Source organism: Cicer arietinum, chromosome 6, assembly GCF_000331145.2.
Source record: "Cicer arietinum cultivar CDC Frontier isolate Library 1 chromosome 6, Cicar.CDCFrontier_v2.0, whole genome shotgun sequence".
In the NCBI taxonomy this organism is placed as follows: Eukaryota; Viridiplantae; Streptophyta; class Magnoliopsida; order Fabales; family Fabaceae; genus Cicer; species Cicer arietinum.
Window position 1 is genome coordinate 68691247 of NC_021165.2, and position 21176 is coordinate 68712422.

Sequence of the window (21176 nt, forward strand, 5' to 3'; positions counted from 1 at the left end):
TATAAATAATTTAAAATTATAATAAAAAATTATTTATTAATTTGATATACTTTTTACTTCTTTAACTAGTTTATTTATTTTAAATTATAAACGATAAGAAATAATTTTAATTACAATAATAAATATAAAATTAAAATAATAAATATTAAACTATAAACTCATAAATCATTTAAAGTAATTTATGAGAAAACGATGTAAACTCATAAGTAAGCAAATTAGTTTATTTGTCTTGTCAAACAAATTTTTATGCTCTTCAATATTTGGGTCTAACTCTTATCCTCAAAATTGTAAAGCAAAACACTAAGTCATTAATTAGTTAATGTTATATTATATTTTACTTAATGTATTTTCATTTAAATTTTTTGTTAACAAGTAGTATGTATCAACAACATATTGTATACTTGATTCCTATAAAAAAAAAAAACAGGACAGTATACTTGGTTGTGTGATTTAGTTTAAAAAAAAAAAGTACTACACGTTTTTTATTTTATTTAATAAATAAAAATTTATATTTAATTTGTATATATAGTAAAACTTTTTTTTTTTACATATATACATCTAATCAAATTACTCTATAATACTATTTATTAAACTAATTCCTAAAATATAATGATGCATTGATGCCACCTTTTTAAGTTAGTTCATAAAATATCATAGACATCATTTTAAGTTAATTTTTAAAAATTTAAAATATATTTAAAAATACTTATTTAATATAATTTAATTGGAAATATTGTAAAAAAATTGCACCATCAATTTAAAACATTTTTTATTTTCAAATATTTGTCAGTTTTTAATTTTAGAAAAACTATTATCCAATACAAGTACTTCCTCTGTCCTAAATGAGTGACTCATGTATATAGATAAAAGATTATCCTAATATTTGAACTTATCACCATTGATCGATTGTTTTTATCCTAATTTTATTTTTCTAAACAAAATTTGTATGGTAATATTTTATTATCGCTCTTTTGCTATTTAAACCCCACCTAATCACCTCTCTACTCTCTCTTCTTCTTCTTCAGTAAAAAAAAAGTCTCTCTTCTCTCAACACAGAACAACAAATCCATGGCTTCCAACACTCCCATCCCCTCCACCGGCGAAGGTCTCATCGTCAGTTTCGGCGAGATGCTAATCGACTTCGTCCCCACCGTATCCGGCGTCTCCCTCGCCGAAGCTCCTGGCTTCCTCAAAGCTCCCGGCGGCGCTCCCGCTAATGTCGCGATCGCCGTCTCTAGACTCGGTGGTAAAGCCGCCTTCGTCGGCAAGCTCGGCGATGATGAGTTCGGACACATGCTCGCCGGGATCTTGAAGGAGAACAACGTCAGAGCCGACGGGATTAACTTTGACAAAGGTGCTCGTACAGCACTCGCTTTCGTCACCCTACGCGCCGACGGAGAGCGTGAGTTCATGTTCTACAGAAATCCCAGCGCCGATATGCTTCTCACTCCTGAAGATCTCAATCTCGAACTCATCAGATCTGTATGCAAATCTTCAACTCTCCATTTTCTCTCCAATTGTTTTCATTTCTATTCTGATTTGATTTTACCTTCGTTGAAATTTTGGCACCGTGGTTATTATGATTCTGTTTCACGCGCTTTTGGCATTGGATATTGCTGAGTCAGCTTCCATGCGGTGGGGTCCAGGTCCATAGGTGGATCTAAGATACACCAATATACACCAGCAAATTATTTTTTAATTAAAATTCAATTACTTTTTTAGTCATAATCAATGATAATTACCAATTACTGCCCTAAAAATCAGCAAATGTGGGTGAAAGGAGATCTATTTGGTGCAAATTTGGAATATCATACTTAAGGCCGTAGGGAGCATAGTATAATATAATTTAATATATTAATTAATAATCAATAATATTAAATACTCGTCAGCAAAAAAAAAAAATCAAATACTTTCTGTCTAATAATATTAAATTTGTTTATTTTTTGCATTGTTATGCGATCGGAAAACTGATAGGGCTGGTGTCTTTGTCACGTGACGCATCTCACGTGTTTTTTTCAAAGCAGACAAGCGGATTGGGTCCCACTTTCATATAATTGGATACTTGTGTTTAATAATTTGATACTCTCCTAAAAAATAATTTGACTCTAAAATTTTCGTATCGTTCATTTCCAAAGGTGCTGTTTTCCTGGTTGGAAGTTCACTATTTATTTATCTTTGCATGCTAATGAAATGAAGGACCACAATTTACATTTAACATTCTAGAAACCAGTATCTTGTTATCATGTATCATGTGTCTTTAAAACACTTGTTAATGAATTTAAAAATAGAAATTTTATGTTAAAAAATATTTTTTTATAACTTTAAGAGTTGAATACACAACCCTCAACACAAAATTTCTATATTTGATTTCTTAATATGTACCCTTAATACACTTGTTAGTATTTTTATATTTTACAATGTGGTTGAAATTTTGCAGTATATTTTTATGTGGTTGGAATTTTTAGTAGCTAGGAAAATTGGTCTTAGTAGTGGTGGTGTAGTTTTTGATATTTACTTTTGGAGGTAAGAGTAATTGAATTATGAAATCAACTTAACATTTCAGGCAAAAGTATTCCATTATGGATCCATAAGCTTGATTGTGGAGCCATGCAGATCAGCACATCTGAAGGCAATGGAAGTTGCGAAGGATGCAGGGTGCTTACTCTCTTATGATCCAAACCTCCGGTTACCTTTGTGGCCATCACCAGAGGAAGCCCGTAACCAAATACTCAGTATATGGGACAAGGCTGATTTGATCAAGGTCAGTGATGTTGAGCTGGAATTTCTAACTGGGAGTGATAAAATTGATGATGCTTCTGCTCTCTCCTTGTGGCACCCCAATTTGAAGTTGCTCCTTGTCACTCTTGGTGAAAATGGTTCCAGATACTATACCAAGGTAAAAGGCCTAATCTTCAATTTTACTTATTATTCCTATTTCTTTATTAAGCTTCATAGTTTTTCAATCTTAGCTTATGTATGGTACAGTAGTACTCTGATTGATGTTTGGTTCTGTTTCCCACTTTACTTCTCCTCTGTTATTTTTTACAAATGATTTGTTTTTGTTTTTCTCTGTTTAGTTTCTCCATTCATTAACTTCAAAAGTGTTCACTACTTTACTCATTTAAATAGAAGAATTATCACCAACATGGTGTTGGTAGAGTTGGTAACATGACTCTCCCACAGGAAAAAACCAAATGTTTCACTGACAACTCGAGGATTAATCTCATATACGGCCGAAAGAGCCTATGTCGTCGGAATGCGTTGAGGCACTTACTGGGGCCAAAGACCCCAATTACGGCCGTGGGTTAGGAAAAAAAAAGAATTATCAGGATTAAGAAATAGGATTTACAATTATTCTGTTGTTCTAATGTTAATAAATTGAACTTCCCCTTCTGCATTTAGATTTTAATTTTGTCATGTGAGTGTGTGACATTACCTTAATTAAAATATTATGTTTTATAAAGTATTAATTATGTTATAATGTTAAGTGGCTGTGTATGCCGTCAGTTTATAATAATAATTTTCTCCTTTTGTGCACAAATCAGAATTTCCATGGATCAGTAGATGCTTTCCATGTCAACACTGTTGATACAACTGGAGCTGGTGATTCCTTCGTTGGAGCTCTGTTGGGCAAGATTGTTGATGATCAATCCATACTAGAAGTGAGTGCTCAGCTATGCCTAATAAATGAAGTTATTGTTGTGCATGTTATTTAGTGTTTTTCTATTCTTAGCAAAGTGTTTTCGTAAAACTTTTCATATTTTTGGTGATTGATTTGTTTTCACGTTTTAAATTGCAGGATGAAGCAAGGTTAAGGGAAGTACTCAAATTTGCAAATGCATGTGGAGCAATTACAACTACTAAAAAGGGAGCAATTCCTGCTCTTCCCACAGAGGCTGATGTTCTCAGCCTGATCAAAGGGGAATAGAAATTTAGTACAACTAAATCGTTTGGTTTTCTTTTTATATATATTTTTTTACCTTTACAATTTTCCGATGGAGTTGCTCCCGATCAATTTAAGATGTTTTGTATGTCTTGGTTTTCTTTGTAATTTGCTTTATTTTATTTTATTTCCTTTCTGCATCAACGTTAAGATCATATGATTTCGCATGTTTTCTTTCAATTTTGAAAGCAGTGGATGAATAAAAATTTGAGTTCACATCAGCTAGGCCCACAGTTTTATTGTAACTTTTTTTTTCCTTTAAAAAATGTTTGGATGTAAAAAACTAGATTTTTGGGTAATTGGTTTAACCTGATATAATTTTTTTACATGGTCAAATTCTAGACCTTCTACATATAACTTCTTACTCCGAGTCCCAATCCAAACCACTAATAACTTGTTGAAGTAAATAGTGGAATAGCTGATATATCTGATTAGTTCAACTAAATATTTTAGTGTCCAGTGATATATCGGTTTTCATGAAATGAATCCGAGACAGCATGAATGGAATGGGGGTGGATTGTTTGGTTTTAAATTGTAATACCATTTTTTGGCGTTATGTATAACAATTAGGCAGTCTGGTAGTTATTAGGGAAAGGGCAGGGAAGGGACATTAAGGAAACACATCTAAAACATGTGTGTATCATAGTCACAAGCAACTGAATGCATTATAGCTTTAAGGCAACACACCATGTGTGCAAGCAACTTAGATATTTGACAGCCAAAATCCAACTTTCCGGTGATTTGGTGACCTGTTTCTATCATACACAACAACTATTCTTCATGAGTAATGTAAGCTTCAAATACAATTTGAAGTGTAGAAGGCCATGTGTTGACACTGCCTGAGGCACCCGAACACTGTCTGCTGATTTCTTGTATATGTTCCTTTAGAACGGGTCAAGATAATCGATTGATTTGATTTCTCGTAAATTTTGAAATCACATAAGACTGACACCTTACCGCACGCCCTCAGTGTAGCAATTAGACCAAAGTGGTCTTAAAAAACAACCATACAAAACATAAAACACCCAATTTTGCATGGAGGGTTGTGAGCACCTCTAGGGTTAGAAACAATGATCACAAACGCCATGCTAAATTTAACACCTTAAGGTATAATTCTACGCTTTTCTGAACTTCGAATTGACTCGAAGCTACTAAAATCTGATACTACACACAGCTAGTTAACATACTTTGAGTACTTAGCATCTTTAGAGAAGTATGCATATAAACTAATTGATCAACAGATTCATGGACCGGACCAGTTCAGATTGTCGTGCATTAACCAAGATCAGGCACTGTGAAGTGCTCATCATCATCATCATCTTGTTTTAGGACTTCAATCCTAGGCTTTTTGTAAGACATATAGGATTTAGGGGCTTTATATGAGGCAACACTGCTGGTGTGCGTTACCGAAAGTTGTGGAACTTCAGCTGCATCTAAACCTTCATGAGGAAACTGTTCGTTGAAAATACCTGTGTCTGCTAGCCATTCAAGCTCTCCAAACTCCAAGGATTGCTTCTGAAAAGAGGGAAAGGAAAATGTTCTTAATATTAAAACAAGGTAAAGGATGATCGTCGAAATTATGTGACTCTTAACAAATCATAATGAAAGATAAAAATCTCCTTACCATTGCCCTTAACAAAATAATATGCAAACAACGTTCAACTTCAAAATTCTAATTCAAGACCTCAAAGTTATATAAACAGGAATCAAGTGGCAGAATCAGAGTGTACTATAAAGTAGTAAATCTACAACTACTAATTATTGCATTAATTAAAAGAACTAGCTTCTTCCTTCAAGGATCGTTTATCAACCAAAAAGTTTATGCTTGATTGTGCACAAAGCTAACATTTATACTGCACCATTGAAGTGAACTTCATCACTGTCATTCCCTCCTTCATAAATCATAACCTCTCAATCAATGAATTGAAATTGGTCCGTCTTCATTCATGAACAAAACAAACAGAAGTATGTGTGAGCATATTCTAATCTGAGACTTATTTCAGAACTTGAGTCAAGAGATAAGACCTGAAAAAAGTTTATAAAAACCGACACTCTGCTAGTTTTGAAATGATGAGTTAGGCCCAATATAGAAACCTAAGAATACATCCTAATTATAATCAACAGAATAAAGTCGTCTTACTTTGTCTGGCGAATCAAAGTCACTTAATTCCAATAAGTAATCAACAGCCCAAGAGGATGCAACACTAGGCACTTGCTGAGAAGGAACTTTCACAGGAACTTGTTGTGTGTCTGGTTTTGATGGTTCCACTTGGCTTTTCTCGTTACCTTTGGCGCAACTCGAACCCAAAGCCACACGGATTCCGGTCGCAAGGAAGCGCTGGTGGTTCGCAGAAAGACTACCAGCTACGTGAATCGGTTCGTCGCAGTCCTTACAGAAGAGTGCTCTGTCTTCAACACAAAATATGAAAGCTGCCTTATCCTATAAGTTACATGTAGGAGAAAGTTTAGAAATAAAATCATCCATGTTCAACTGATATTTCAACTATAACACTTCACTATAATGTCAAATGAAACTAATCAATAGGTTAAAATTGCAAATTCAGCCAATTAACATTGCTTTTCACAAGCATGTAGAAAAATACAATATTTTGACGGATTTAGATCCTCAACAACTTGATTTAAAGATAAATTTTCTCTCTCTAGATCTATTGTTTCTACAGACCAGACCATGCGTGGTTGTAGATAATCTCTATGTGCTAAAATCTGATGTCATGTTTTTCATCTCTAAAGGGTTTAATATTTTAGATTTCTAGATGCTTCTCATTCAAAATAAAATAAAAAATCACACTTTACCCTCTTTAAACCCTAATATTATATATCCTACAAAATTCAATATTTTATCAAACAAATTCATCATGAAGCTCCACATATTTTAATATCAAAAAATGAGACTTTAAAGATTTAAAGTAAACTAAAGTTCATGGTAAAATCACATTAATTAGCTCAACTAATAAAATTGATAAAATAAATTATTAAAAAACCAAATCAAATGAAATAAGAGGAAGCAAAAGTATTTATTTATTGTAGTTACTTGGCATATGTCACATTTGGGAAGCTTGTTAGATAAAGAATTGAGAAGAAGCCTTTGATGCTTGCTAGCAAGTTTATTAGCAGCATGAACTTCAACATCACATTTGGTACACAAAGCAGCTTCATCAGCACAACAAATCACAGTAGCAGGAGCTTTCTCACACACATCACACTGAATTTTCATCTTCTTTTTCTTATTATTTTCAGCTTCTCTCTTCAAACAAGTAATTTAAACTACTTTTTTGGTAAAATATTCCACACCCTTTTGGTTTTTGAAGCCAAAAAAGGGAAAAATGTTATTGGGGTGGGTAAAAAGATTAGAACTTCAGAACAAAAGAAAGAAAAAATGAGTGAAATGAAAGTGGTAGCTAATGAATAATGTGTTAATCTGGACCATGGAAAATGGTTGTGATTGTGTGAAAGAGAAGATAAGGATTTTTATTAGATGTTATGTTGTTATGTTACGTATAAGAAACAGGTAGAGTGGGGCCATTGTTGACAATTGTGTGGCTGTGAAAAGAACCACCTTGGACTCACAAGTAGGTGTGGTGGAGCCTATGTTTTTATTGATATTTTTTATGTGTGGTACTTGTCTAGGGCGAATCATGTGCTTTGTCAAGTGGAAACAATGACATTTAAGAGGCTGTATTTATCAAAATCAAACGTGCAAATAAAGGAGGATTCACACGGTTTGGCAAAAGATTTTTTCAATATAATGTCTCATGGGTGATCAATATATTAATCCCAATTCAAAAGTATAACACATACTATTAATTGCGAAAGAAAAAAAAGAAACATATGTAAGATAATCTACACAAAATAGGAAATTTATTGGTTAAGTGTCAACCAAATATTTACACTCGAGTAAAATTACACAATTAAATGGTCTATACACTTCAGATTATTCAAACACCATGAATTCTTAAACAATTTGGAACCTTGCATAAAAGCATTGCATTCTGTTACTGAACCATTGCAAGATATTTAATAATTTGTAAATGTTGACAATATATAACTAATATTTTGGGGTCTTAAAAATTTAGGGTCTTGTGCAGTGGTCTAGCCTGCTCAAGTTGTGGGTCACCTCTGTCCATGCCCACAAAGCTAATTGAACATTTTCAAGTAGCAAAGAAGTTGAGAGTTCATATTGTTTAGAAATAATATAAGTACGCTCTTTAAATAGACCAAACACATGTCATTCAAATTACCTAAAAAAGAACAGTTTCCACTCTAACAAAGACTTATCCTCCAAAATTGATGGATGTGCGCCTCCACGTCGTTAACTAGAGCACAACTAACACTTATCCATCGTAGAACATCCACAACTAACACTTATCCATCGTAGAACATCCACTCAAATAGATTCGAAAATGGACAAATAAGAAACAAACAACGATAGTTTTCCTCAAGCCCACACTGTGTAACACGTAAGCTAGAGCCAACCTATGCAACACTCTAGTAATGTATATTATCCTTCGTCGGAAGACAATTATGTAAGAGCTTCCACATAAACATTGACACCTTCAAAGACACAACTTGTTCCACGCCAAATGATGGAACTTTGGGATTTCTGTTGATGAGGATTTTGATAACAACATATACACGTCCTTAACCTTGTAGACATTGTTCGACCCCGATTTGCAGCACCATTTATCAGGAGTACGATCATGCAAAACAAAATTATCTAACAACAAAACACACTCTACTACCAAGCCATTCTCCCATTCAAACTACTCCCTACGCCACTCCTAACTCATGACCAACCCTCCTTCACCCACATGCACCATATCTGCCACTTTAATGATTTTTATCATAGATAAATTATACAATCTTCTAAATCTATCATGTAGCAAGCCTCCATCTATCCATAGTTATAACCAAAGCAATATATCTCTACCATTTCCCACAACCTTTTGAATATTCTCCACAAACCAACTAAAACAAACGTCCACCACCCTCAACCTTAGAAAGAGCATAAATAACCTTCCACCAAGACAAATCCTTCTTCAAACCCTTGCACACAACACCATTCACACTACAACATTTATGAAACAAGACTTTAAACCATAAATCCTCCTTATCACACCTCAATCTCCAACATGTTTACCCAACAAAGCCAAATTAAAAACTTTTAAATTACGAACCCCTAAACCGCCATTCTCCCTACTAAGACACACCTTATCCCATTTAACCTAATGTCATCATATAAAAAGTAAAAACATTATCAATTTTAGATGATTACGAAGAGAGTTGAAATATGTCTATCTTTATATCATCATACAAAGAGTCGGAGAATCATCAAACGTATCAATTTAATGTGAGTGTGATATAATTTATCGTAAGAGATGTGAGTGCCATTTTTTATTTGAATCTAGCTGCTTCATTTCATTCAAACAAAAGCAGGATCATTAAAAATAGTAGCAGGTCCATTTGGTGGGACATTCCCCAACCAAATCTTAGAGCCTACAATCTTTGCTAAGCCAACTAACTCATGAACCGTAACATTTAAATTTCTAGTAAAATAGTTAATACCAACTACATTTCCTTATACTCTAGGATAACATGTTCTAAATCAGCAACAATTTAAAATTAAGTGTTATAGAGTGAAGTGATACATATATTGAGTTAGGTTATATTATTGTAATTATATTTGAGATAATTTTTTTTACAATTATTTTTTATATGTTGAATGAAATATTTTGATATTTTTGTGATGTAGGTAGAAATCGTCACACCACATAAGTTTTTGACTGTTTATTATTTTGTTGTACATATTTATTCCTTTATATTAATAAATAGTTAGAGTTTAATTATAAAAAAATAGTTAATATACGTAATTTTAAATTAAAAAAGTAAAAGAAAAACAATAAAAGTTTTGATACTTAAACAAAAGGAATAATTTCTACTTTTTTCCTATTGTCTTATCTATTTTTTTTCTACAAATATTATAATTACTTTATTTTGTGAATTACTATTATATAATGTGTTTTTGCTTTCAACATTAACATATTAGCGGTCCAATTTCTATGAAAGAAAATGAAAATAGTGGTCCAAATTATATCATAGACGTTAGAAATATGAAATGTGAAGCCAATTGAACTAATAAAATAGGTTAGAATCCAAACTCAAAAATTGTTTAATTTTTTTTTACTATTTCATCTAAAAAATAAATATATATAAATATCAATAATATTAAATAAATTCTTCGATCAATTATTTTTAACATATATGATGTCTCGGTCATGTATCTTTATATCTATTAAATGATATAATGTATTATTAATATCTAATTGTTTTTGCGTAATATTACCTAACACCTTTTTTTTTTATGGATTGCAATATATATATTCATAGATTTTAGACTTTAACTGAGTAAAAAAAAAAAGAGACTTAACCACTATATAATACTAATTACACCCCTGACATGGACTAAAATCCTCTGCGTAAAAACGTTGCTACTGTCATTCGTCCTCGTATCCATTGCAAACACAACCTTGCATGTGCCTTCAAACTCTTCACATATAATTTCAAAATGCAAGAAAATGATACTTATCCCTCCCTTTGTTTTACAATAATTTTCACATTTTCAAAACAAAAAAAAAAATCTAAGAGTGTCACTTTTAATTTTTAATGTAATTTTAGTTATATTTTTGCGCTCTATTGTAACGTCTAATTGATATAATATGCATTAGTCTTAAGTTATTATTATTCTCTAATTTATATTTTTGAGAACGAAAATACACTAATGATAAATAAAGATGATTTAATAAATTATATATTTTTTTAATTAATTTTATTTATCATATTTTTTTTCTTTCAATATGTATGAAATGGTAAAATGTATCGTAGGAAGAAATTATCATTCTTCCAAATTAAAAATAAACATGATTCATCTTTAAATTTTAACTCAACTGATAAATGTCGATATTATTAGGTTGAACGTTCCAGATTTAAATATATGATAAGTCTTTTTATTATATAATATCTTTTTTATTAAACCATGGCATAAAACATCTCATGGTAACAAGAAACATGGAGGGTAAAGCCATTGTGACCCTATAAGCCCTAATTCCAAGCCTTCTCTTGTGCATCCCTCTACGCATACCCAAAACAACTCTCATTGCACCTTCATTGACCTCTTTCATTGACCTTTTCATCTTCTCCTTGAAACTACCATTTTCTCTTTCCAAATTGAAATGATAACTATTAAGAAATGCTCGCCTCGCGTACCAAAATTCGCGACCGCGAAGAGACCATGATCCATCGTCGAGTTGCATGTTTGGTGTTACTTGGAGTTGAAGGGAGGTGTCATTAGAAAAATGTGCATCAAAATTGTTGGACAATTTGATGGGTTGAACTTTGGAATTCTTCATTGAGAAAGGATAAGAAAATTTTGGAGTGAAGAGGCAATGGCTTTGTACAAAAGGATTTATAGATAAAAGATTTGTTTTGATTTGATTTGGCTTTTGTACTCTAAATTAAGTGGTTAAACCGTAGAGGAAATGAGGGTGTTGAGGTTGGTTGTTTTGTTGCACCCAAGATTAACTAAACCTTAATAAAGTTTTATGTGAATGAATAAATTATTCGTTTATTTACATTTAATTATTCTGCTGGTTGGTTCCCTAGTATTTGAATGCGACTTTTCCTTCTTGAATGGGGAAAGTGAAAGTTGTTTGTTTTTATTAATTTCCTGGTTTGTCTACGATGAATTTATTCACCAAAATTTAAATAATACGGTTGATTTATGAAAATACTATTATAAATTCATATATATATATATATATTGCAAAATTAATACATAAAAAAAATATATATATCATAATTGTTGCACGGTTTTTTATATTCTAAAAACATTAAATATTTTTCTCATTTTTAATGTTAATAAAAACATTTCTTTATGTACAAACCATAAAAAAACATCTATCTATTTAACTAACTAAACAACCATTTAGCTAGTCATCTCTCTTACAAATTTGCATTCAATTCGTAATGTTACTCATTTAATAAATATTTAACCATTCAACCTCTCTTTAAAAAATACACAAAAATAATTTATTAAACTTAAAAAACTAGACAAAGAAAAAATTTAATATTTATTTATATTTCACGATTATTCGTCTTTTAAAATTATTGATCAATCACTTGATAGAATAATTAAACCAGAAAATAATGTAAATTAATTTTTTCCATTTTACTGCATGAATTTTGATTTTAAATGGATAGACCACATTAATCAATTAGTCAAATTATGTACCTTAATGTAAATGTTAATATATGTACTATTAATTTTTTTTCTTCTCAAAACATAGTAGCGGCTGGAGTTGGAACCCCATTATATCCAACTTTAGGTCCATCCCTGCATGCAAACTAATATTTGATGCCAAATAAGGGATTTGGATCTCATGTTGAAAATCATTATGAAGGAATTATGTAGTATATGTAAGAGTAATTATAATTCATTGAATCCCACAATTTTAAAAAATATACAAGTGAATTCTAATAGTTAAGTTTCTCACATAACTCTCTTTTATATTGTTTTTTTTTTAAAAAAAAAAACTCCTTCTTGAGTTGAATTTTTAAGTTTAATGTGAAAATATAATATTAAAAGTAGTGCAACTACTTAAAATTTTAATATTTTCATTGCAAACTACAACTTTTAAGTGACCCTAATAGCATCAGTTTAGGATCGAAGAAAATAAAACGTTACAGAAGATATGTTCATACTACCTTTTTGTTATACTTTGAGAAATGGTAACAATTTGGCCCATTCTATTACCAAACATGCCATTAGTAATTCTGAGGGAGTGTGATTAGAAGAAACCCTTTGTTTTCCTTATTCTTCTTTTGTAAATGACTTAACTTATTTGAGTCTTTAATTTCATTCACTAAAAACATTATTAAAAAAAATTTATTCTGTGCTTATATTTAAAATTAAAATGAAGTGATGCATGACTATATTTGTTTTTTGAATTAACAATTTTTTCAGAAATTAATCAGTAATATATTTATTGTAATATTTTTTAAGGGAATATTTTTCATTGTAGGATAATTTTTTTTGTTCACCCTTTGATTTTAAAGGGAAAAAAAAAAAAAGAATTACAATGATTTCAAATCTTAACCTAAACAGTAAGTAAAATTTGATTTGAATTCAAATTCTTCTAAACAAATTATTATTTAGTTAAAGTTGATTAATTATTTGAATATAACTAAAAATTAGTTTATTGTATATATAAAAAAATAGTAGTATATTGTGTATAATTGAAAAGTAATGAAAAAGTACCATCTATGTAGAATGTAGTTTTAGATATTACCCTAATAAATTATTGTGATGAACATATAGATGAAAAATTGATAATGATTGATAATTAAATAAGCACATGGTTCACGAAATCGCAGAACACGTCTACACTATTACCTCAATCAAGGTGAGTCTTTTTCTCAACCCAATTCTTCATTTCTCACAAAGCAAAAACCCCATTTTCCCCTTTTCGAATCTCACCGCAACCCTTTAACCGTTTCATACAATTCAGCTTCTTCACGAACTCCCCTTCTTTCTCTGAAGACAAAGGTACAACCTTTATGGTATTGTTTTCGTGCTATCCATTTTCTTTTTGCAGAAAGGGTTCTGTTTCTATGGTTGGTAAAGTTTGCACAAATTTTCGTTTGGTGGGTTATAGTAATTTGTGATTTTTCTAGAAATATATAACAAGTAAATAAAAACCCTTGAATTTGGTTGAATTGGGTTGTATAGAATTTTGTTGTTTTGTTTGATTGAAGAATTAATTACCCTTTTTGCTGAAGTTTTAATTTTGAAATTGCTGCATAAGTTTAGTAGTAGCATAGCTATAGACTCAAGAGGGTTTGTGAAATTAGAAGTGATTTTGGGAAAATGGGGAAGCCTTTGATTTATGAGATCTTGGAAAAACCAGCCACAAGTTGCATTATAGGAATATGCAGTGCTATTTGGTTCTACATACAGAAGAAAAATATTGGGTATTCACATGTGGGTCTGAGTTATGAGACTGCAATGGAAGGGCAACATTGGAGAATAATCACTTCTGCATTTTCTCATATAAGTATAATTCATCTTGTTTTTAATATGAGTGCACTTTGGAGTCTTGGTGTGGTTGAGCAGTTGGAAAATGTAGGTCTTGGTGTCGAGTATTATTTGCAGTATACACTTGTGATGGTTGTTGTATCAGGGGTGTTGGTTTTGGCTATGTATCATCTGTTGATTCAGAGGTTCAAGGTTGAGTATTTTCGCCGAGTTACGGCTGTTGGATATTCCTGTGTTGTGTTTGGTTGGATGACGGTTCTTTCTGTGAAGCAACCTTCTTCCAAGTTGAATCTCTTTGGATTTCTTTCACTTCCTATCAGTTTCGCCCCATTTGAATCGCTTGTCTTCACTTCGATTATTGTTCCTCAGGCAAGTTTTCTTGGCCATTTATCGGGGATTGTTGTTGGATATGCTATAGCTTGGGGTTTGATTCATGGGATGACTAATTACTGGGCACTTTCTTTATTGGGTTGGATTGTTCTTGTCTTTGTTTTGAGTTTGAAGAAATCTGGTGTACTTGACCTGAACTTCATTGAGATTGAATCTGTTACCGATCCTTCCTTACCGTCTGTGCGGTTTTTGGGATCTGGCAATGGCAGAACCCTGCAGATGAGTGCATTGCCAGATGGAAATGTTGAACTTGTTTAATGTTGAACTGATATATTATTGTCATGTAACATCGACACAATCAATATTGATAGCAATATGACTCCATTTTTTTCCAATATAGTATTTGTTCAAAGTTTCATCATTTTTTTGTTTTAAGTGTTTGCATCTTTAGCTATATGATAATGAATGTTTTCAGATGATGTATGCCAATTCGATGAAGTGACACTGTTTATTTCATATATCCTGCTACTTTTTGCTCCTTCCTTGAGTTTTGTTGATGTCATTTTTGCTGTCATAAAATTATGCTTATTCATTGTGTAAGGACTCAAATCGGAACTCTAAAAATAGCTGGGACGATAAGCTGGTCTTCCAATGATTTTAGAGTTTAGACATTGGTTTGGTTTTTCATAATGTAAAATAAGCCTTAATTTAGGGATCAGATCACATTGATGTCTAAAAACATATTGACAAAAGGAAACTAGTGTTTGAGGGACCAAATTGATACTAAAGTTGAATGGACAAATTTGATAATTTATACTAAGTCATCAAAGTATCCAGCTTCTATGATGATCTTCCCAGACAACTAGTCTTGCATATTGGTGACACTGGTATTTTTAAAAATAAAGTTTATTTTTAAAATTCATCTACTGTGTGTGTCTGCGTGCGTGCTTGTGTGTTTAGACATATGTCTTCTCCGTTGAATCTAATCTAAATTGTTAAAATGAGCAAATTTGGCAGTCTGATTAAGTTTACATTTGTATGATTCTTGAGAATAAGCAATTTATCTGTGAGAGTTGCTATTTAGTACGAAGGCGTAGCGCACGAGAAAGCGCTATTTTTCTGTCTTTTATCGTTGCAATTGCTTCACATGTAATGATTTTGTTCTTTATTATTGATTGAAGTGCAATTTAATCATGTAACCTATTATTACTTCAAGCAATTTTCGATTTCTTTTTGGATCTCTTCTCTATTCCAACATTAGGCTTTTGATGAAGTCATGCTTTGATGGCTATTGACTGCAAATACCATCTAATGCCAATACATAATTGTATAATTGGGAAATTTCAGAGAGACAGAGGGAAATGAGATGCTTAAACCGTCTAATGTTTTGGGATTTCACCAATAAAAACTATTGATGGTGATTATCGGTTCCAGTAAAGAGTTCAAAATGGAGATGAAAGACAAAAACAACACTTGTTCGTGCATTTTATACAATAACTTTCTCGTATTATCTAACAATTTCCTAATTATAATTACTAAATCAAGAATAACTACACATCAGAATAAAAATCAGTTTAAAACACCTAATGACCAGACAACAGATTGTCCTGATTTTAGTTTGTATTCAAAGCCTTATTTGTAATCTATAAAGATTACAAAAATAAATTATTAAAAGAGGAATACATAATAACAAGCAATGCAAAACATATAGAGGCCACTATAATTTTCTGCAGCCATATAAGAAATATATCATAGATAAGATTAAGGTTTGTTTGACCAAAATAAAAATAAAAATAAAAAAGATTAAGGGTTGCAACGGATGCTCTGAACTCTACTAATAAAAAAAGAAGTTAAAAATAACCAATTTTCTCAATTCCTCCAGTAAATCTGTTAATACCGGTATCAATTAAGAACAAATAGCGTAATTGAAACTGAATGGTGGATTAGGATCAATGAACCTTAATCTCTTTGTATTATTGATTGAATAGAAGAATTACAAGGAATTGTAGAGAAAGAAGGAAAACCGATAGATGGGAAGAAAAGAGTAATCTCTAACTGATTCCCATAATCAGTTACTCCTACTCCACTGTTTCCAAAAATAATCCCCATTCCTCTATTTCCCTCCTATTTATTTTATTCCCACTAACTATTATTCACTACTTAGTTATTTTCATTTAGTGCCAGGCTGACGCCTCACATACACTTTAGTAATAGGTGGCCTACGGTCCTTCTTAGCTCTATCAAAATCTGAGACAACCAACACCACATCAAAGAAAGTACAATGAGATTAAAACATTTAGTCAGAAGATAATTAACGCTTTATATACATTTGAGGCCTAAAATTTGTTTTTGAATACCCTTTTCTGTATCGGTTGACTATAACTTACTTCCCTCCTATTTATTCTATTCCCAACTAACTATTATTCACTAGTTAGTTATTTTCATTTAGTGCCAGGGTGGCGCCTCACATACACTTTAGTAATAGGTGGCCTACGGTCCTTCTTAGCTCTATCAAAATCTGAGACAACCAACACCACATCAAAGAAAGTACAATGAGATTAAAACATTTAGTCAGAAGATAATTAACGCTTTATATACATTTGAGGCCTAAAATTTGTTTTTGAATACCCTTTTCTGTATCGGTTGACTATAACTTACTATGCTCATGCTCTTTTGATGCGATTTACTTTAAAGTCAGGGATCAGCAGGGAAGAAAGATAAAATGCAGTAATCAAGTCAGGACTCAATAGAAGGTAGTAACTAGTAAGAACTAAGAAAGACAAAATGCAGTAATCAAGTCAAGACTCAAGAGAAGGTAGTAACTAGTAAGAACTAAGAAAGACAAAATGCTAGTAATTGTTTGTGTTTACAAGCCTGCAGCTAAATATCATAATATATTTGATTAAAATACAAGCTAACTATTAAGTGAACTAAAAACTGAATAGGTTTCATTTCTTTCCTCTCTCATGTATGTGTTTGGATTGCCATCATAAACCCTTCAACTTACATTTGCACACCGAAACCTGAATAAAGCTCTTGTTTGGTCTTCACTTGGGAATATTTGCAAACTAAATTTTTACTTTCACATATAGTTGAAATGGATTGAAACATAATTTTGTAAATATGACTCTTGTTTGGATTTGAGTTATAAAACTGCATATGTACGTTTGGACCCAAAACATCTATACAATTTTATTTAGAATTTCGTGAGCTTGAAGTAGAGCCATCTTCTTGAGAACCTGAATGAAGAATGTTCCCAATTGAATTCCACAATCTGGTTGGCAAAGATTTTTGTAAGCTACTGGTGCTGGCAACATATGATGGCTCAATTGATCTAGCAGAAGCAGGATCAAGATTAGAAAATCTGAATGCACCCAAGAGTTTTTCTGGAAGCTCTGATTCAGATTGTCCCTCAATAAGAAAAGCCAGGTCAACAGTCAAAGTTGTCACATAACCAAACGCCAAATGAACTATTGCAGATGCAACCATAGAAGATCCAATATCAATATCTACTTCTATGAAATTTTCTGTCACACTGTATTTACATGAAAGTGCACGCCCAATTATGCATATTGCTTGCTCCCCAACAGCTTTTCTCACAATCCAAGGACCGTTAACAATATTGGCAATCATCTTAAGTCTTGAGTTTCTAAAAGCATCACCACCTTTCAAGAATCTATCCATAAGTGAGCCCTCAACAATAGGTTCTTTGTTTGTAAAATAAGCCACAGCACTATAGTTATCTTTGGTTGGAAGTTGAAGATTGAATGCCCACACAAAAGGCCTATCACCATCTGGAAACTCGTTCTCGATGACCTTCCGAACTCTGCTATTTGGATGCTTCAATATCTCACCAATTTTCATTGAACTTGTTATCCAATCAAATCCAAGAGGCTTGAGCAGATAGTCACTTCCTGGAATCTTAACCTTTGTGGTAAAATACTCAGGGCCTCTAACCATGAATACATCTCCAGGTGGTGAAGCCCAACCATTTGAACACTTATCTTGATCAAGAAAGGGAAAGGCTCCTTCAGATCTTATTCTATCTATCCATTCAGATTTCTTTTGATCCTCTGGGCCAGCCATCGTATGTACTGTTTGCAAGTAGTAATACACAAAAATAAGCTCATGGAATTGCTAAGGCTAACACAACCAAAAGTTAAATAAATATGATTCATGTCAGGGTCAGTTCAACCTAGGTTGAGGCCTAAAGAAAAATATGTGAATGTAAGGCCTTAATGTCAAGAAAATAGATTTAGAGGCTCTCGTGTGACTTCTGTAACACGAAGGTATGTTTGGATGGGCGGTATAGAGTGGAATGAAATGTATTAACCTAGTTGAATATTCAAAAATGGGTGTTGTTCAATTACATTCCATTCCATAAATTCCATCCTATACCACCGATCCGAACATATCCAAAAGGTCAAGTTGCACATGGATTAAGAGACCTATTTACAACATGAAATTTTGTTGGCATTTCAGTGATAGGGCCTCACTAGCTTGACCCTTTGGTGGCGCTGAGCTGAGCCATACATACATACATATGTTGACAAATGGTCTAAAAGTGCATAAAATTTAGCAAATACAAGTAATAAAGTGCAAAGAAATATGACAGAACTCAAATAAGGCTCTCAATTTACCTAGTTAGATGCTGTTCATCTTGCCTTTCCTCCAAATTTTTGCCTGGAATTAATCAACTATTTAACTTTTGTGGAAGAAATCAAAGTAAACACGTGCGTTCATAACTGCAACAACCACATTTAGTTAAACTTTATCTGTCTTAACAATAACCCCAGAATATGTTGATGATTAAAAACGGAAATTCAACAATAGATTATCGTATAATAATAATAATAATAATAGGATACACCAAAAGCTTAGAGATAATATAAATTAAGGTGAGAATATAATCGAGAATAAAGCGAAATCAATGCGGTTAGTTTACGAATGATTCTGGTAATTGAAACAGCATAAGTGTAGAAATAGATACCTGTAGACGTAAAAGGGACGAGATTTGTGAGGTGTCAGAACAGAAATGTAGATCTGGAATTAGGGTTTTGCGATGCAAATTTAGAATATGCTTTGCTTGCTTCAGGATCTCAAATACCTCTCTCTCTGATCAAAACGCTTTTTCTCTTTCTTTCTCCCTCCATTTCATTTTAATAATGTCAGTTGAATTGCGCCGATTTTTTATTTATTTAAGAAAAATAATTAATTTTAATTCATTTACTGAACTACTCTTATTAAGATTATAATTAATTGAAAATTTCGATTTTTAGAAAAAAAATAACTAAAAATTTATCAATTTGAGATAAAGAAAGAAAACTAAATATACGTTTTGATTATGGATTGTGGGACAAAATTAATGAGTCTTATCTATTATTTTAAGAAAATCACAAATGAGACGGGGGAGTAATATTTTGTGTAAGTATTTATTACTTTCGTGTTTTATTATACACTCATTTTTTCTTCTATTCTTATTTAAAAAGGTTGATAAAATAAATAATATATTTATTTTATGTATTAATATTTTTAAACTAATCTTTATATTTAAATGTGTTAAGTTTAATTTTTTATATTTCAAGACAAATTAATATTATTAGTAAGGACTATATTTGAAAAAAAATTAATAAAGGTTAATGGAAAGAGTTCTTATATTTAGGGACTTTTTGTTTAAAATGATGTCATCTTTGAAAATGACTAATGTTATCTTTTAGTTTTATAAAAGTTATGTTATAATACATTCTCAAAAGTCAAATTAGTATTCATTGTTGCACCAAGTACTCATGTATGGGTATTTCGTATCCATTGAATAAAGATATTTTGTAATTGTGTACCAATATCTGAAAACATATCTTTAAGGTTCCCTAAAACACTCATGGTATCATTATGAATATATTAATCAAAATTGTAGAAGCCTAAAAATATACACACTTAGTTGAGATACGATATGATTGCATTGCGATGTCTAAGGACATGATCTAATAGGTCAGGTCATTGTATTGAGTAGTTAGATCATAGTCTCTTATTATAAAAGTGGTTGAATGTACAACAACGCTAATTATAAGAAATCCATGAATCTACATGTGATGTGTGAACAATGATAGTTGTATACAAGGCTATCAAAATCGTTGTATTAACATGTAAATTCATACGAATTTATGTATTTATGTCCAAAAAATGTAATAATTTGCTAGTAAGTTTGCAAATTGGTAAATTCGTTTTAAAAACTGAATAAACACAAACATACACACGAACTTACAATAAATTTAGTTGAATTCGGAAAATATACTGATTTTACCCTAATTTTTAAGCCAAATAAAAAAAAACTCATCTTTTTCCACTATTCTCAACACGTTTCAGACTATAATGACTCTTCTCATACTCAAACGAACCATTCTCATTTTCTTGCTTTGAACTCGCGCGCAACTTCATCTTCACTTTGAATGACCAGTAAATTGCAAACGACTGGTGAGTATCAAACAGTGGTATAAATTACCTAGTTTAATTTAATACTAGTTTCATGGTATGAAACTTTACGATGATTTTATATATTTTTGCTTTAAAATTAAGTTGAAAGTTTGAATTATTGATAAATTTATATTATAAAAGTATAAATGTCTTTTATATAATAATTTTAATATTATTTAAATATAAAGTAAATTCAATGAATTTAAATATCAAGTTTACGTATTAAATTTATATATGAAAAATGATTTTTCTTAAAAACTTTGAATGTACCGTAGTTAGTAGCTAGATATGAATAAGCAAACATAATATATATATATATATATA

At 31.5% G+C, this 21176-nt stretch overlaps 4 protein-coding genes across 4 annotated transcripts; 2 read left to right on the forward strand and 2 right to left on the reverse strand.

Annotated features, from left to right (window-relative positions):
- Positions 1-979: 979 nt before the first annotated feature.
- Positions 980-4164, forward strand: LOC101498777 (fructokinase-2). The gene is made up of 4 exons (XM_004507283.4): positions 980-1482; positions 2564-2896; positions 3546-3662; positions 3800-4164. Exons 1-4 carry the CDS (start codon positions 1069-1071, stop codon positions 3926-3928), a joined length of 993 nt encoding a protein of 330 aa, XP_004507340.1. The 5' UTR covers positions 980-1068; the 3' UTR covers positions 3929-4164.
- Positions 4165-4837: 673 nt separating this feature from the next.
- LOC101499101 (B-box zinc finger protein 24) lies at positions 4838-7529 on the reverse strand. Its single transcript, XM_004507284.4, has 3 exons — positions 6996-7529; positions 6084-6383; positions 4838-5458 (listed from the first exon to the last, which is right to left on the reverse strand). The coding sequence occupies exons 1-3, from the start codon at positions 7176-7178 to the stop codon at positions 5219-5221; spliced, it is 723 nt and encodes a 240-aa protein (XP_004507341.1). The 5' UTR covers positions 7179-7529; the 3' UTR covers positions 4838-5218.
- Positions 7530-13394: 5865 nt separating this feature from the next.
- LOC101499723 (RHOMBOID-like protein 13) lies at positions 13395-14799 on the forward strand. The gene has a single exon (XM_004507286.4). The coding sequence runs from the start codon at positions 13884-13886 to the stop codon at positions 14697-14699; it is 816 nt and encodes a 271-aa protein (XP_004507343.1). The 5' UTR covers positions 13395-13883; the 3' UTR covers positions 14700-14799.
- Positions 14800-17186: 2387 nt separating this feature from the next.
- On the reverse strand, positions 17187-19514 carry LOC101500033 (protein ENHANCED DISEASE RESISTANCE 2-like). The gene is made up of 3 exons (XM_004507287.4): positions 19372-19514; positions 19022-19126; positions 17187-18475 (listed from the first exon to the last, which is right to left on the reverse strand). The coding sequence occupies exon 3, from the start codon at positions 18465-18467 to the stop codon at positions 17574-17576; it is 894 nt and encodes a 297-aa protein (XP_004507344.1). The 5' UTR covers positions 18468-18475; positions 19022-19126; positions 19372-19514; the 3' UTR covers positions 17187-17573.
- Between the last annotated feature and the right edge of the window lie 1662 nt (positions 19515-21176).

Bases quoted from the DNA above. Each gene is read 5' to 3' on its own strand.
- LOC101498777 (XM_004507283.4), top strand. From the start codon at position 1,069: ATGGCTTCCAACACTCCCATCCCCTCCACCGGCGAAGGTCTCATCGTC. The intron at 1,483-2,563 runs GTATGCAAATCT...TTAACATTTCAG, and splicing joins ATCTCGAACTCATCAGATCT to GCAAAAGTATTCCATTATGG. The intron at 3,663-3,799 runs GTGAGTGCTCAG...TTTAAATTGCAG, and splicing joins ATGATCAATCCATACTAGAA to GATGAAGCAAGGTTAAGGGA.
- LOC101499101 (XM_004507284.4), bottom strand. From the start codon at position 7,178: ATGAAAATTCAGTGTGATGTGTGTGAGAAAGCTCCTGCTACTGTGATT. The intron at 6,384-6,995 runs GTAACTACAATA...TGTAACTTATAG, and splicing joins CCAAATGTGACATATGCCAA to GATAAGGCAGCTTTCATATT. The intron at 5,459-6,083 runs GTAAGACGACTT...CCCTCTTTTCAG, and splicing joins ACTTTGATTCGCCAGACAAA to AAGCAATCCTTGGAGTTTGG.
- LOC101500033 (XM_004507287.4), bottom strand. From the start codon at position 18,467: ATGGCTGGCCCAGAGGATCAAAAGAAATCTGAATGGATAGATAGAATA.
- LOC101499723 (XM_004507286.4), top strand. From the start codon at position 13,884: ATGGGGAAGCCTTTGATTTATGAGATCTTGGAAAAACCAGCCACAAGT.